The sequence below is a fragment of the Desmodus rotundus genome, chromosome 3 (assembly GCF_022682495.2).
Source record: "Desmodus rotundus isolate HL8 chromosome 3, HLdesRot8A.1, whole genome shotgun sequence".
NCBI classification, from domain to species: domain Eukaryota; kingdom Metazoa; phylum Chordata; class Mammalia; order Chiroptera; family Phyllostomidae; genus Desmodus; species Desmodus rotundus.
The window spans coordinates 8,578,141-8,595,923 of NC_071389.1; the positions used below are offsets into that span (position 1 = coordinate 8,578,141).

At 49.0% G+C, this 17,783-nt stretch overlaps 1 protein-coding gene across 12 annotated transcripts in view; it reads left to right on the top strand.

Moving 5' to 3' along the window:
* The first annotated feature begins 12,636 nt into the window (after window positions 1-12,636).
* FHAD1 (forkhead associated phosphopeptide binding domain 1) overlaps window positions 12,637-17,783 on the top strand; it is a 116,836-nt gene continuing 111,689 nt past the window's right edge. For all 12 annotated transcript variants that reach the window (XR_011650944.1, XR_011650945.1, XR_011650946.1 and 9 more), the window contains exons 1-2: window positions 12,637-12,764; window positions 16,203-16,309. Coding sequence is in view for 7 of the 12 variants with exons in the window: in XM_045190546.2 (XP_045046481.2) it covers window positions 16,217-16,309 (93 nt within the window). In the remaining 5 variants the exon portion in view is untranslated. The remainder of the gene's footprint in view (window positions 12,765-16,202; window positions 16,310-17,783) is intronic.

Below are 17,783 nucleotides of genomic sequence, written 5' to 3' on the forward strand. Positions count from 1 at the left end.
AGCTGACTGCTGAAAGAGGCAGACATGAACAATGAGACCGCAGAGATGGCTGCCTGCTGATGACTTTCTGGTCCTCGGTCCTGTCCCTTGGGAATCCCAGCTGTACTTCTGCCCTTGAGTTCCATTAGAGGCGCTGTATCCTCCCAACAAATTGCCCTTTTTACCTCTGCCCCTAAATTTAGCCAAAACCCTAGAAGGCGGACACTGCCTTGGCCTCGTTGGCAGTGCTGGGCCTGTAGCGCATTCCCCACCTGCTCTCAATGTTGATTTTCACTTTTCTCAGCCTATTTTCAGTTGTGACGAAGAGGAGCTCCAAGCAGGCGTTTGAGGCAGAGGGCAGAGCCTGACTGTGACTGCCGCGTACAGCGCTGCCCGGGCGCATGTGCAGCTGAACCCGCGGATCCATCCGCACTTACGTAGTGAGTTGTTGTCCACTAGGCGCTGTTCTAGCCTGTAGGGACGCAGCAGTGGGGCTAAGCCATACTCTCCGTGGGAGGGGCTCTTGCTTGAGCAGTGTTTCCCAAAGCGTGTCCCGTGGCCTTGGGTGATAATGACCATGGTCATTTTGGAGGGGGGAGTGAGAGATAGAGAGGGAGAGATAGATAGATAGATACCGAGATCAGATCAGCAGCTCTGCACCTCCTGGTCTCTGTTCTGCTCAGCCTGGCCACACCCTACAGGATGCCCTAAACTGCTTTCAGTAGGGCCCCCTCCTATCTTTGCCCAACAAGTTGGAGTGGGCTTCTGTTACTTGGAGCCAAATGTCCTGAGACGACCTGGTTCTGGTTCTGGATGAACAGGGAGATGGCAAAGCCAAAACAATCAGCAGGTGTGCAGCAAACTGAAAATGGACTCAGATGTATCACCGGAAATGGATGGATCCGTTGACCTGCTGGGGCCACACACAAAGAGCCCCCCCTGCCCCCCGTGAGGATTAATGAGCTCACGGGTTGTCTTAAAGGCCCTGACAACCAGGACAATCAGCTCCCAGAATAAACCACGCTGGGTATGCAAATGCGAAGCTGTGAGAGGACAGCCCCAGTTCTCTCTGAGAGCCCCGAGGATGGACGACACGTGGGCTTTCTAGCAGGGAGGACACAGTTTTAATTCTGGCACGGCTGGTTCCTAGAGGTGTGACATGGGCCAAAAACGTGGCCCCCTGAGCCTGGATCTCTTCACCCGCAAAATGGAGGTTACCGATTTCGAGGTGGGTCCCTAGCTGTCCCTGGCCCCAAGAAAGCCATGACAACCTCCTGATGGAGAAACCTGGAGACCCAAGCGCTTCTCCAAGCGTGGGCCTCACGCTTATTTCTGAAAACATGTTCTGGGAAATTCACCAGGTGCCCTGAGCAGTATGTGAGGAATCCTCGCAGGAAGCCAGCTCCGGGGAAGGGCAGCAGGGCCCCGTAATTCAGGCCACCGGAGCAGCCCTGCGGCCAGCCTGGAGCAAGCCTCGGTCCCCCGGGGCTCAGGGTGGCAGTTCCCATCATGGAACGTGAACAGTCTGTTTTGTTTGATTTTCAGTCTCATATAGCCACCTCATTCAGCCGCCTTGTCCATATATTCGAACCGGGTGTCTAGGACTAAGAAAGTGACTCTTAGGAACCACAGCCATCAGAATTTTAGAGACCCTCTTTCTTGGTGAGTCCTCAAGCATGTTCTGGATTTTATGGGTGGAAGTGAAAAAGGTCCCTGACTAGGTCCATTCAGAAATCCCCGAGTTAAACAAAGTCTATTTACCCAACAGATTTTTACTGAGCAGCTACTATGTGCCCTGTGCTAGGGAGAAACCACGAACAGACGGGCCAGGTTCTTGCTGACACAGAGGCGTCATTCCGGGTGGAGGGGGACAGGAGGTGAACAAGTAAATACATATGTAATGTAATGTCGGAAGATGGGAAGCGCTGTGAAGAAAAATAAGTGGGAGGGGGGAGTGGGAAGGGGGAGGAGTCAGAAAAGACTCCAGGGGAAGGAATGCTGGAGAAAGGTAACCAGTGCGCCACAGGGCCATCTGGGTGCAGGAAAGTCAGAAAGTCTTGCCTCATATGCTTATGCACATTATCAATCTCCAGATGCTGCCGAGCAGAGCACTTCCCAAACCACGTGGCCCACGGAACTTTTTCCCCACGAGGCACCTTCCATGCTCAGGGTCAAGGACCACACTCCAAGGAGCGGTGAGTGAGCCAAACCCGGTAATTCAACAGGGCAGACACAGGCCAGGAGCAGCCAAGAGACCTGTCCAAAGTCCTACAGTCCATTGACGATGTTGTCCGGTAGATGGCTTCCTGTGTCATGTGGCATTCAGACCACAGGTCACCTGCAAGGGCAAACCACTAACCAGACAGCCAGAGGGAGAACTGAGGCTGTGGGGCAGGGTGAGCCAGGCTGCAGTGCCGGGGGCCTCCCGCCTCAGACCCACTGCAGACCTGCTGTGCCCACTGCCCAGTGAGGAAGCTTGCGCCTCTAATGGGAAGGCTGCACCCTCCCCCCCATGACAACCTCGTGATGTGCTAGCAGGCATGCTCTCCAGAGGTCTTGCCACCCGTGTGGATGGCGGTTTGCAAGACACTTCCAGATCATTCCAGAACAGTCTTCACATCGAGCCAAAAGGAGAAAGACTCTGTCTCTTTGCTGTCCCAGAGTGCCCGAGGCTGGGGTAGTTACGTGAGAGCAAGCCACAGCACATCAATGTCGGATTCTCCAGTAATCTATGGAGAGCGCGGTCGGGGCGGCAAGCCGACTGAGACAGAGGGAAAGACGCCCTCGAAGGAGCGCACAATATGTGGATGCAAATTTAACCCAGATAATCTGCTGGAGAGGACACAGGGCCACACACGCCAAGAGTCCTTAACATGAGGCCCTTAAAAAACAAAATAAAATGCAGCCCTTGCCATGAGAGTTTGCTCAAGGCCGACCTGGCTGCCACCCACATGTGTCTCACTGACACCAACACCCCAGGGGAAAAGCAGACTCGAGGTAGGCAGTCGGGTGGACGATGTGCTGATACCAACCAACCCCCCGATGCAACATGTGACAAAACATCGAGAGGTTTAAGCTCCCAGTGATGCTTAAACATCGTCGCCAATGAGACGTTTCACCTTCGATCAGTGGTTTTCCACCGGGATTGATTTTGCTGCCCAGGGGGCGTTTGGCAGGGATGCTGCTAAACATCCTACAACGAATAGGACAGTCCCCACCACAAAGAGTTATTCTGCCCCAAATGTCAATGGTGCCACGGTTGAGAAACCCTGCCCCAGAGGAAGGGAGAGCCATGCTCTCCGGCCGAGGGGCCTTTGATCGTAGAGCCTGGCCACCCACGTCAGCGCCATCACAAAGAAGCAGGAAACAGTCATCCTTGGAGGTCAGCCAGAATGTGGTACTTTCCTCTTTTCTCAACTGTCAGTTTTTACAAAGACTGGTTTCTCATCCCTCTCTAATCCAGGACTATAAATCTAATTCTCCATGGCATGATAAAAAACATGTCTCTTCCATTTCTTTTTTTTTTTTCCCCATCCCCAGGCCCAACTCTGCATTAAAACCTGGAATTTATTAACTGAATTATAAAGGATGTGGGAAAGATAATGGTCCATAGTACTTACAAACTCAAAGAGATTTGAGAAATGTTACATTATTTGAAAGCATGCTTCGAACTAACAAAGGGTATATAACAAAATAAAACAACTAAAATCTAATTTGGGGAACAAAAATTAGGGCAAGACCTTTTCTGCTATAAGCCTTTCTTCTCAGGAAAACACAGCGTCAAATAATACAGCACGCCCCTCAGAGATCAGCGGGGCTTAGCCCTGTACAAAACCTGGGAGGTGTGTGGGCTTTTGAAACCCAAGAAAATACCCTTAGCATTCGCCCTCAAGATGTCTTATTTCAGAAGGCGTCCTTGACGGTTGTGTCCAGTCAGGAAAAATCAGTACCATCTACTTTAACAAAACACAACCAAGGGAAAAATAATGTCACAGTGTGATAGCAAGCTTTTCTTTTTCCTTGCCGATACAATAAGACAAGCCATGAGTATATGTGTTTGGAAGAGAAACTGTGAGTACTTGATGTGAACAAGTGAATAAATACATCTGCCTTATCGAATTCCTGCCTCTCTCAAAGTTGAACCAAAAATAAAACAAAAAGCTCCCTGTTTTGTTTCCGGCAAATTAGCTTTAAATCAGATTCAAAGTCCAAGCCCAGAAATGGACATTTTTGAACAGGAAAGGATACACAATTCTAGCAGTGGCCAATGGTAAAAGAACACCCATGGGATTCTTTTAAATCAGTGCAAATACAATAGAGCAAAGGGGACGGGGATATACATGTCACAGGAGAAGTGGAGAGCGGAACAGCACAGTAATTTCCCCGACTTTAAAAGGCAGTGCTGTCCTGGAGATGTAAGCAAAGCAGAGGGAACATAGTCAATCATACTGGGCCTGGAAATCTCAGGGGGCCGCTTTGTAAAGTAGATGGTTGTCTGGCCACTAAGCTGCACACCCGAAACTAATACATAATAAAAGTTTCTGTTTTTTTTTTAAGGTTAGTCTGTTGAAAATATCCATTCAATCAATAAAATTGCAGAGAAGTTGGGACCAAAAATATCTAACTGCTATTTAGGATACAGCTTCATTTTGATGAAGCTTAAAAAAAATGTTTAAGCCCTAAAATTTTTCCATTGACTCGAACGCAGTAAAATCGTCCATTAATCTCCCCTTAGGCCAATAATAGAAAAGTCTCCAGGGTCACAACAGGAGCCAGAAATAAGACTGAAGCAGAAACAGTAGGAGAGCATGATATGGCTGAGCTCTGTGGGTGTGCTCAAAACAGACCATCCCACCGTCCCGCTTCAAGTGTAGTTTAATTCCCAGATGGATACCTTTCTATACATTCTTTCGTTGAGTATACACTGAATTAAAAATAATATGATTTTTTTTCTCTAGAGATGGATGCCGGGGCTTCTCCGCAGTGGCACGCTGACACGTGGCGTGGGTGGCATTGACACGGGGGGGGGGGGGGGGGGGGGGGGAGGAGCTGTCCGGTGCACCACAGGGTGTGCAGCAGCAGCTCTGGCCTCGATAACTAGATGCCAACAGCCCCGCCCAGGTGTGAAAATCGTAAAAATGTCCCCAGACATTTGTTTCCCCAAAGGAAGTAATGGATCTAGGGCGTGACCCTCAAAGGATGCTGGGTAACCCCTTCCTAAGAGATATATCAAGTCACTATGTTGTACACCTGACACTAATATAATATTGTGTGTGAACTATGGTTTTAAGTAGGGAGAAGTAGAAATAGCGTCACCCGGTTGGCAGTTTCCATGTTTGCCAAGTGAAGCTGTTGCTAACTGCATTGGGCCGCAACGAGACTAGGAGGATGCAATGAGTAAGCCTCGTGTGAAAACGCTACAAGAAGTGGAGTGTTGAGCAGGCACGCTTCTAGAGCTTACCGTGTTCAGCCGCCTCGTGCCGGGAAGGAAAGCTGAGACAGAGAGCTGTCTGCCCCAAGACCACACCAGGGCGATACGAACGCGGATGGCTGTAGATGAGTGCTGTGTGGTTTCCACCGGGAAAAACAAGGGGAGCCAGCCTGAGTGGACCCGCGGTGCCACAGTGCGAGCATCGAACCAAATAATGACGTCGATGGATCGGCACGCATCTACATATTCTAAATCTAAGCTTCCTAAGGCCCTTTTTAAAGTCTCATTGATCACTTGGGCAGTTGCTTCTTACTCTGACTATTGACACAAAAAAGGAAAGAACCAATCGTTGATTCTGCCTTCCCTGAACAAATTGTGTTTTATGATAAAGAGTTGAAGGAAAAGTCTTCCTTGTAGAAGAATTCTAGCTAATAGTTACCAATGGAGTAAGCAGAAAAACTGGAACTCTATAACCCCAAAGGAAATCATGGATCTAGGTAGGGTGTGGTCCTCAAAGGGTGCTGAAACTATTAGGTAAAAGTTGATGAGCCTAAGTGTCAATCACTTAGATGGACAGATGAAGGGATAAACAAAATATGGTGTGTGTGTGTGTGTACACACACACACAGTGGAATATTATTCAGACTTAAAAAGGAAGGAAATTCTGACACGTTACAATTTGGATGAACCTTGAGGCCATTATGTTGAGTGAAATATGTCAGTCACAAAGGGACAACTGCCCTGTGATTCCCCTGATAGAAGGGTCTCGAGAGTAGTCGAAGCCATAGAGACAGAAAGTAGGGCGGTGGTTGCCCGGGGCTGGGGGGGCGGGGGGTGTGGAGTTTCGGTTTTGCAAGCTGAAGATGTTCTGGAGGTGATGGTGCTGATGGTTACGCAACAGCGTGAATGCAATCAACACTACCGAACTGTACACTTAAAACGGTTATGATGGTAAACTCGTGTTATGTGTATTTTACCACAAATAAAACAAGTGATTGGAGCGGGGAGCCGATGCGGACTTTGTAACGGATGGCTCCGTCTATTAGCTCTGCTCCCACGGGCGTTCTCAGTGTCACGAAGAACGGGGTGGCCAGACATTATGTGTTCACAGTGAGACGCACAAGGAGTCAGCCGCCCCGCCTGTGAAGTAGCCTTGACGATGAAAAGACCTGGAGTCTGATCGGGCCTCTGGAACTAACTAGGAGTTTACGGGAAACACAGGGGAGAGAGGAACGAGTTAACTGGAGCCCTGAGGATGCGGTCAGACAAATCCAGGACATGACTACTGCCCCAGCACAGAAGACCCTTTTTCTCCGACACACCAGTGGCTGTTAAAAAAAAAAAAAAAAAAATAGTGGTATATGTGGGAAGGTGGGGGAGGAGTTGCTGTCACAGAATAAATGAGATTTTAGAGACACAAACACCAAGTGTAACGTGTACATCTTGTCTGGATCCTGATTCTAACAAGCCAAGAGTTCAGAGATACTTGGAGGGAATCGAGGACATTGCGTGTTGACTGGGTGTCGCACGATACTCGGGATTTACTGTAAGTTTCGTGAGGTGTGATATCGCGGGGGCAGGTAGGGTAATGTAAAGGGCGTCAACGTAAGAAACACCCAAGCCTGTAAAGAATTTTAACGAGTTTATTTGGACCAAACTGACAACAATTACTGGGAAAGTAAATCTCAACAGATCGAGAAAATGTCCTGGAGAATGGCAGTTTTGCAACTTATGTTATACGTTAGAATCAAAGGAGAAGATGTAAAGAGAGTTACGTGAGATCCATTGGCAGTAGATTAAGGGAACAGGAAAAAGCAAAGTGGGGAATCTCTGGGACTGAATAAAAAGGCAAAATACCTCTGGCTGGTGTGGCTCAGTGGACTGAGCAGTGGCCTGCGAACCAAAGGGTCAATGGTATGATTCCCAGTCACAGCACATGCCTGGGTTGTGGGCCAGGTCCCCAGTAGGGGGAGCGCAAGAGGCAACCACACGCTGATATTTCTCTCCCTTTCTCCTTCCCTTCCCCTCTCTCTAAAAATAAATAAAATCTTTTTTTTAAAGAAGGCAAAATAGAAAGACATGTCTTTCGCACTGGTCGGGACAGGATAGTTAATAACTGACATTCACAGCACATAGAGATGGTACGCAGGCAACAAGATAACAGTGAGGGGTTCTGGGGTCTGTGCTCTGTGTGGAGGTTGGACCCTGAGGGGTCTGGAAAAGGAAATTTCTCTGACATTTCAAAGGTGTGTTATCTAAGCCCTGGCCAGATAGCTCAGTTGGTTAGAACGTTGTCCCAATACACCAAGGTTGCAGGTTCGATCCCCGGTTGGGGCATATACAAGAATCAACCGATGGGCCCTGGCTGGTGTGGCTCAGGTGGCTGGAGCATCGTCCCACAAACCAAAAGGTTGTGGGTTCGATTCTCAGGGCACATGCTTAGGTTTCAGGCTCAGTCCCCAGGTGGGACACGCAGAGGAAGAAACTAATCAATGTTTCTCATATGGATATTTTTCTCCCTCTTGTTCTCCCTCCGTTCCCCTCTTATGAATGCATAAATAAGCTAAGCAACAGATTGATGCTTCTCTCTTATTCCTTCCCTCAAGTTCGATGTAACTCAAGTTCTGCCAATCAGAGCACAGCAGCCTCTGATTCTGATATAATTAACTCAGGAATGGCCCTGTGATCCAATCAGAGAAAATGAGAAGCAGCAAGGCCTTTAGGGGAACTTTGGGGAAAAGACTCTCACTCTTCCCCCAAGGGATTCAAAGCAATAGATATAAGGGCTGGAGCTATGGCAGCCTTCTTGTGACCATTATACAGAGATTCTATCTCTTGTTGGATCCACATGGTTAAAGCATTGCCAAGAAATGGAGAGAGGCCAAGGCCTTATGACATCACTTGGGCCTGAACCCAACTGTTCCTTCCAGACTTTTCATTTACAGGAACCAGTAAATTTGCTTTCATGTTGAAGCCAGTTTGAATCAGTTTCTCTGTCACTCCCCAGAAAGAGGCCTATCCCTTCAGCAACTAATTAAAAGTCTTTACACAGTATGAAAGCCAAACAAACACACCTGAAGGCAGACCGTGGCCAGTCGGTTTGCATTCTCAGCTCCCAGCCTCCCCTCTCCCTCTGTACCACCATACTGAGCTTCTCTTACCACCTGTCTTCTAGCCTCTATCCTCACTGTGCCTTCCTTCCACCATAGTCTTCTCTCCCTGCTCTACCTCCTGAAATCCTACCCATCCTTCAAATGTCAAGTGCTTCCTTTTTTTTTAGAGCCTTTCCTGACCCCATCCCACCCTGGCCCCCAAGCACCACTTTAGGCAAAAAAATGTACCTCCCCCTCCAACCCCAGGTCCCTCTAAACTTCCCCCTCCCACACACACTCCCCTTGAGCACTCAGCCCTTCTGTGGAGGATGCTAATTACCCAGCAACATTCCTGTCTCCCTTGCTTCTCGACAGTGATCCAAACTCAGACTCAGATTAGAAGGGATGATCTTTGCGGCTTAAGTTTCAAAAAAACAATCAGTTCTTAGGAGAGGTCAGAAAGCAAGGCGAAAGACGAGGATTTGGGTGAGGGAGGGGAAAGAAAAGAACAGTTGTTCTGGGGAAAAGAGATCTATGTTGAGTACAGTGAGGAAGAAGGAAAAAATGAATATATTTAGACCAAATGAAATGATTCAGAGGAAACTTGAGAAGAAATGTCTAGAGAGGCAAGAGGTTGGAAAGGAAGATAAAAAGCATGTGATGGGAATGACACCAACCCCCCCAAAAAAGCTCAAAATAGGAGCGCTGTTCAAATGAGAAAAGAATGCAGACAGTAAGCAAGACGTTGCAAAACCTCCAGAAAACAAGAGAGAAGGTGACAAAGGATGAGGTCATCTCAACCAGATACACTAGGAGGCTTTCTGTTGATTCAAAGAGGCTTTCTCAAAAGCTGGGGCTCACGCTGGCTTGCCACCGAGGGAACTCAGAGCCAACAGACTCATACAAGGCTCCCAACTAGCCCTGGCGTCCACACCTCTGTGTTAGCCCCTTCCCTTGAATGTGGGTGGGACCTGTACCTTACTTCTAACCAACACAATGCTGCAAAAGTGACACAGGGTGTCATTTCCATGATCACGTTACATAAAACTGTAACATCTTGCCAAAGGATTTTATTGACTTAGCCTACAGAGAAGTCCTTAGGAAGAACCAGAGGGGCCCTCGGTCTGCAAGCCTCAAGGAACTGAATCCTTCCAACAACCACATGGCTTGAAAGAACATCCTTTCGCAGTTGTGCCTCAGATGAGACCCCAGCCCTGGCCAACTCCTGATTGCAGCCTATAAGACCCCGAGCCGAGGACCCAGCTGAGCAGTGCCGGGATTCCTGACCCACTGAAACCGTGAAGCGACAAGTGTGTGTTGTTTTGAGCCACTAAGATTATCATAATTTGTTATGCGGGAATAGATCACTAATACTATGGAATGCAACACAGGAACAAGAATGAATAAAACATCAAACAACATGGTTGAGTCTCACACACCTAATGTTGAGTGACAAAAACCAGGCAGAAAATGGCATCTGTATGGTTCCGTTTATATGAAGTTCAGAAACAAGCAGGACTAATTATCTGGGATATTGGAAGTCAGAGTCACAGGAAGGCAAAGACTAGAAAGGGGTGTAGAGAGACTCAGGGGTGGGGGGTAGTGTCATTCTGCACTGAGCTGGGTTCTAGTTCAGCATGTACATTGTGAAAATTCATCAAGTGTACACTTATGATACGTTCACTTTCACTACTGTGTTCTTTTTTTGATTAAAAAAAAAAACTTACAAAAAATATAGCACTCCGGAGTTAAACAGCTAGGGTTCAAATCCTGAACCCACCACTTACAAGACTTGTACCGGGGCAAGTTATTTGCCTTCTCTGTGCCTCAGTTCTTAGCAGCTGGGCTAAGAATTAAATAAAACTGTGCATGGCATGGTAGCTGGTACCTAAAAAAGCTTGATAAATATTACCTGGTTTTGTTAACCACATTCATAAAGGTTCATTGTTACTTGCAAAAAAAAATAATAACAATGAAGGTTTGTTTGCCCAATGCCTGGAAGTAGAATTAATGGATTTGTTCAACAGGTACCACCCCAGACACCAGCTGGGTTCTCAGGAATCCCCTATGGGGGTTTCCAGTGGAGGGGGGGGGGGCGCTCACACATCCTGTCTCTGACATCCACACCCAGAAAGATCCCAGAGCAGTGGGCAGAGAGTTTGGCACTGTTCAAAAGTCAGGTTTGCTCTAGGTAGGGCCTGAGCCTTGGTGCACAGCGACACTTTCCCCGGGGGTGTTTGTGACCCAGGTTGGGATTGGGCTGTCCTCCCAGATCATCAGAAAACAAAAGACATGATTGCAAACGCTCAGTCACAGTTCAGTACTTTGCACATATCAACTCATCTCACCCTTACAGGTAATGCTGTCATCATCTCCACTTCACAGGTGAGGTCTGGACAGCATGTAACAAAACAACAGGCCCCTCAAAGGGGGATCAGCACGCTGCTTCTGCAGTTTCCGAACAGAAGGTACAGACGGACTCCCGTGGCAAAGCCCAGGGAACCAACTGGCATTGAAGACTGACCTGCAAGAGAAATGGATGCTCCAATCCAGCCATAGAAGAGTCCCTTTGAGGAAAACCTGGGAGTGTTCTCATTTTCCACCAGGGGTTGAGGTGAGGACAGCTGTGGAAGGCCTCGGTTACCAGTTGTTCTTTCTGTGGTTTGAATTTCTTTTCTTGCATCTGTGTGTGTACGTATGTAAAAACCTGCATCTCCTAAGCCCGTAGGATCAGGTCATGGGCTGCTGAGCCCCCAGCAGGCCCTTGCTCTCCCATCTGGCATCCTACTCAATAGCTTGGCTACTTCCTGTTGGTCATGCTCTCTTCTAGCTCTTGCCCTCCCTTGCTCCTATTCCCACTCTTTCTCTGGCTCTCATCTGCCTGCTAGAAGCTGGGCACGCCTCTCTACTTCTCCCAGGAGGTGGGCTGGGGCCCAAGGCCAGCATTCATTTCATCTTGGATTGCCAGGACCAACAGGAAAAACAGCAGGTAGGTCTGGGAGCGGACACAGTGGGTGTGCTTGCTCTAATCAGGAAACACCCAGGGAAGGTGCCTGGGGTGAATAAGATTTAATGGGGGCAGAGGTTCCATGTGAAGGAAGCCCAGTGACTGGCAACTGAGCTAGGTTTTCCCCCCTTGGTCTAGGACCCCTTTCCCTCCTGGCACAACTAGGCCTTCAGGACAGACAGGAGCCCAGCCAGTTCAGGGAGGAAGGAAAGCATCTTTGTCTTGTGGTTGTGACAACTGTCACCTGTAGTCCCTGGGGGGTTGGGAGGACCTTCCTTGCCACACCCACCCAGATTCAAACCCTGCCATAATCTCTAGCAGTGCAAACTTGGACATGTTCCTCTGTGTCTCTGAGCCTTATTTTCCTGCGAAGCGCGAGTGATGTAATAGAAATAATGATCATCGCTGACATTTTTGAGTCGGGCTTCTCTGCAGCGCCCGTGGGTGCAGGCTTCTTAAGGACAGTGACTGATCCAGGTCAACCGGGGCTACTCTCTGACACTCATACGGGCTCAGGGATTGTTTGCAGAGATAAAGAAAGAACAAATGAATGAATAAATGCCAGTTTTGACAAGGAAGAGCAGGGTTGTGGGTTTAGAAATATCTTTTCCCCAGCTCTTGGAAGAAACCCTCCTTCTTTCAACATTATTCCTTCCACCCCATCCCTCTCCCATCCTCACTCCCACCCCCAGACGTGGTGGTCCTTCTAGCTTACTCTATTTTCTCATCTGCAACAAGAAGCACTGGGGATTTGGCTGGGGCAGAAGGTACTAACCTCCAAGCTTCTCCCGATTCAGCTCCATCACCCTCTCACCCCTGCCTACTCCCCAATCCCCAACGCACCCAGACTAGAGGATTGGATCCGCTCTCTTCTTGCTGTAAACCTAGGGCCCCTTCTATGAACTCTGAGCCCCCGTCTCCCCATTTGTGAAATCGGGCTGAGGACCCTTAAGTGGCAGGTCGGGGATGCCTCGAGGTCGGGTGGCAGGTTGTACTCGTCGGGAGTTGCCTTGCGCACCGCCTCCTACCCTGGGGCGCCGAAGCGCAGGCCACGCCCCCCACCCTTTTGGCCGCCCAGCGGAGTTGCCAAGGCGACGCGCGTACACACGCCGGGCGGGTGCGCGGGGTTCGCGCTGCTGGCTGGAGACTCCACGGAAGCGCGGCCCGGAGGCCTCGCCCGGGAGCGGGCCTGGCGCCTCGCGAGCCCGCCGGGCTCTCGGCGGAGGACGGAGCGTGGGCCTCTTCCTCCAGCCAGGTGAGTGTGGCACGGAAGGAGGCGGCAGCCCCGGCAGGCGGAGACCTGAGGCGGACAGGTCCGCTCTGCTAGGTCAAGGGCTAGGATGGCGGGGAGTGACCCGGCCTCACTCTGGCGCCTCTCTGATCCAGACTCCTGTCGCCAGGAGGGCCCCAGAGGAGGTGCCCCAACACAAGCCCTTCCTACCTAAGTGCAGCCCCCGCCCCCAACCGAGGTAGCCCCCGCGGGAGCTTTAGGACCCTCCTTGACACCAACTAGGGCAATTCCCGTGGTGTAGAGCTGAGATTAGAAAGGGCGCCCCCAGGTTTTCCGGATTTACAGACACCACCACTCCGTGATCAGAGTTACCCCTTCCCTGCCCTCTCCTTGGAGGAACTTCTAAGGCTCCCAGGCCACTGAAGACCTGCAGCCCTCAGAAGAAATCTTGCTCCTGTAGCCCATCCTGACCCGGTCAGTGAAGGGTCGAGGGGTGCCCACGCTTCACTGTGGCTGGTGCTCTGTGGGACTAAGAATGAACTTACAGAGTTGAACGCCTTCAAATGACTTTCTACGGTGCTTCCAGGCCGGGCAGTGACTGCACAGGGCAAGACTAAGGTGGAGAAATATTGTCCAACCCAAAAGCTAAAGAGATTGTAGGTTTTCCAAGAAGTCATCTAGGATAGATACTGAAGGGCAAATGAAGGTAGTTACTGTCACAGATTCGTAGCCAGCCCGCTGCTTTAATTGCTTCGAGGTGTCACTTGGTATTCTCATTCATTCAGCAAGTGTTTACTGAGCACCTCCTGTGTGTGAATCAGGTGTTGCTCCAGGTGCTGGGTACGCGGTAGTGAAGAAAACTGTCAGGAGCTTCGAAGGGTTTGAGGTGTTTGCCTGCCCATCTTAAAGGTGCTGGAGGAAGACAGGAAACACCTGCGCCGGAGACAGAGGACTATTCTTCACAGCAGAGCCGACCCAACAGGCAACCAGAGCTTCACATTGACATTGGTTCCCCTGGCCCCCAAAGTTCCTTGGGGTGGTGCAGAACAGCAGAGGTGGGTGCTGTGCACACAGTGGGTCTGCATCCTGGCTAAGAAGCTCCAAGCTCAGAAAACCCCTATCTTTGGAAGGGGCTGCTAGCAAATTTGACCATTGCCCCCAAGGGAGGCGTCATCTTCATTGTAAGCATTACCTGTATTCTCCCAGGCTGTGTGCCCTCCAGACATCCTCTGAGAGAGGGTGCAGTGCCTTTGCTCTGAAGATGGTACAGATGCGAGAAACCCATGAAGAATGACGTCAACAAAAACAACACAGTTCGGCTGTCCTGGAAAATGCATCTTAGGGAAAGGGAAGCAAACAGCAAACACAACTAAAGAAAAGGACAGAAAAATGTCAGAGAACGATAAGTACCAGGAAGGACACACAGCAGGGAGGCATGCTAGCTAGAGAGTGGCAGTACTGGAGGGTGCCTTTAGCCAGGGTGGTCAGGTGGTCACCATTAAGGGGAGACAGCACCGGCCCCGGGGAACGTCTGGGGTGAGAGCTAAAAAGCAAATGTGCACATCACCCAAGTTTGGGACGTTAGTCGAGCGGCATTCCTGCAGAAGAGGCACTTTGCACAAATGTGTACTTCAGATTAATGAGGCTTGAATGTGTTGCTTGATAACAGGGCCTTCTGCGACTGAAGATGAGTAGCTGAAATGGCCCGATGGCAGGAGGGCATGCTTCTTTTGGAAAAATGTCTTTCCTCATACATTAATGACAGCAAACCTCATAAAATTTGTTTCTCGTGATATGGAAGCATCGATATTTGTAAGGCAAGCACTCATAGGCCTCAGAGTTTACAAATATAAAAGACACTAGGTGGCTTATTTTTATTTCTCTTACCAGGTAGGGTGTCTTTTCCTCTCAGAGAATAGAATCTTGATTTCGAAGACTCGCTATTATTGCTTGTCCCAAGTGTCAACGGGCAGTGTAACTCACGGACCCCAGTCTGCCCCACCCAGCAGCCATGGAGGCCTGGGAATCCAGCTGAGCCATGGTGCCCTAGTTACATGCAAGTGCTCAGAGGTCTGTCCCTGTCACTTACTGCTTTGTGACCTTAAACTCTCTGAGTTTCAGTTTCCCCATCTGTAAAGTGGGACAATACTGATAGCTCGCAGGGTTGTTCTGAGGACAAAAAGAAGCAATGTGTATGGAAGGGAGAGCACAGTGCCTGGCACTTAGTAGGGCTTCAGGAAGTGACGATGGAGCTGTTGCTGAAGAGCAGAACCAGATCTGATACGTATCTGATCACAACTAGATGACTTTTGAAAATCCACGGTCCAGCACCCTCCCCTCGCAGTGAGCTTTCCATCTGAGATGGGGGTGTCATGCTGTAACCAGCACATCTCAAATCAGAATGCAAGCATCCTGTGAACTGTCGCCAGGATTTTGGAACCTGCTTCAGTCACAGAGACTTTTATGTTCTGAAAAACACGTATAGAATTTACTTGGAGATGCAGCATCAAAATACAAAACGGATGCACAACTGGATAGCTGGGTGGATCTGTGATCCAACAAATACAACAAAACACCAATTGTGGGGCCCAGGTGCTGGGTATTTGGAGGTCCCCATCCACTTCTTCCAACTTTTCTGTGCACTTGACATTTCTGTAATAAATTATTGGGAAAACATATGTGCAGAGTCCTGATCACGTGGCCAAGCTATAGTCCTGGCACCTCGCCTAAATCGTCCTTTTTTCTAAGTACGTGAAGAAGTCGAGTGACTTTTTAAAAAATGTATCATTTAAAGCTCATTTCCTCAGAGACTGACTCAACGCTGTAAGAAGCTCCATAGAAGCGTAGAGTTCCTGGGGTCAGAGTTCAAGAAGCCCCAGATTAATAACTATGATGAAAGTCAGAGGCCAAATGTGTGTTTCATGTGTAGCGGTCACCATTCTAAACGCTTCACACACATTATTGCATTTAGTCCTCACAAAACCCTGTGGGCTACACAGTACTATAAACCCCATCTTACCAATGAGGAAACTGAGGCATAAAGAATAAGTAACTCACCTAAGGCCACAGAGCTAGGAAGAGGAGGGTTAGGAGTACTGACCATCAGTACCTGGTATAGGAGAGAAGTACTAAGTTTAGTGGGAGCAGAGAACAATGACGGTGGAATTCGGATTTGTTACTGGGTTGTTGGAGCTAGAGTCTGTGCTCTGAGTTACGTGAACATGTCTTCTACTTGACAATCAGAACCAAGCCCACCTACGCTAGACATCACAGCTGAAGAGATAGTCTTCCAAATATGCAAAATCGTAATCGTGATCATTGGTAAGTCCATCTAGCCCCACCCACCTCTGCCAGCTTCTCCTTTGGGCACGACAATGTGTTTCATTCATTCTAAATACGTTGTTGAATTATTAGAGGGCTACATCTTTCTAACAAATTGTTTTTGCTGCAAACCTCATGTAGGGAAAGCGGAGAGGATGAAAGCCTATCTCAAGAGCGCGGAAGGCTTCTTTATCCTGAATAAAAGTACTACAATTGGAAGGCACAAAGACTCAGACCTTGTTTTAGAGGTAAGAATTCTTCCTGCCCCTCCCCCACGCCTCGCCCCCTCCAAAAGCTCTTACTGTTTTGTGGGCTCAAATCTCTCTCAAAGCACAGCCTCTGGCTGACAGCCACATCTTTCCTTGATGAGCAGCCAATAACCCGTTGCCAAACGTGCTGAATTTCCCTGGAAAATGTAGTGAAAATGAGCCCGATGCAAAGTGCCATGTGCCCTCTGTCCTTTGCTGAACCTGTCTGCGGGTGTCCCACCCATCGTCCCCTCCCCAGCAGCCTGATGGCATGGTTTGGAAGGTGGGCATAGAGTAGGGCCCCTTCGCTTGCTTTGGGCCTGATAACCAGAGCCTCCTGGAGTGCCCAGCCCGGGCAATTTTATGTATTTCCTTTTAGAGAGAGGGGGAGAGAGGGAGAAAGAGAGGGAGAGAAACATCGATGAGAGAGAGAAACATCGATGAGTTGCCTGTCGCACACACCCTAACCAGGGACCAGGCCCGCAACCCAGGCAGGTGCCTTGACCAGGGATGGAACTGGCGACCTGTTGATTTCTGGGACGATGCTCAACCACCTGAGCTATACCGGTCACGGTGCTTGCCAGGGTTTTTGGAGACTGTTGGGGGCTCCTCAGAGCCCACGGACCTCCAAGTAGTAAGTCAGGGTAAGCCATGGGTGTGGCCTCAGCACCTCCTCACTTCATTTCATTCTCTGAGTGAACTGTGGTTTGGTCCAGAGCCTCAGCCTCTCGACATCCAAGGAAGCTGGGAGAAAGAAAGGAGTAACAAAAGCAGTGGCTTTGAACCTTTAACTATTGAAAGGGGTTAAACTATTGAAGCAGAAAGAGAAAGCAGTGGAATCCCTTTAAAACTGTGAAAGGCCTATTTCTCTCAGACCTCACTGAATAGGTTTTCTTTCAGCTTTTTATTTTGAGATAATTATAGATTCACAAGAAGTTCCAAAAATAGTAGAGAGGTCCTGGGTCCTCTTCACCTAGTTCTCCTAATTGGTTACTTATCATCCAGCCATAACCATATCAAAACCAGGAAGTGGACATCGGTACAAAGTGTGTGTTTGGCTCTATGCCATTTGTCACATGCGTGGATTCGTGTGCAGCCATCGGGCTTTGGAACTGTTCTGTCACCAGAGATCTCCCTCGTGATATCCCTTCATCGTCACAGCACAGCACCTCCTCCCCCACCATCTCCAGACCCTGACGGCAACTCCTCTGTTCTCCATTTCCATACTTTTTACCTTTTGGAGGCTGTTCTATAAGTGGACTCGTATCATATGCGACCTTTTGAGGTTGGGGTTTTTTTTCTCCATCATGTCCTTAAGCTCCATTCAGATTAGCCTGCCCCTTTCATTGCTGAGTAATAGTCCACGGTGTAGATGCACCAGCTTTGTTTTACTGTTCGCATATCGAAGGGCATTTTGATTGTTTTCAGTTTGGGCTGTTACAGATAAATCTACTATAAACATTTGTGTGCAGGT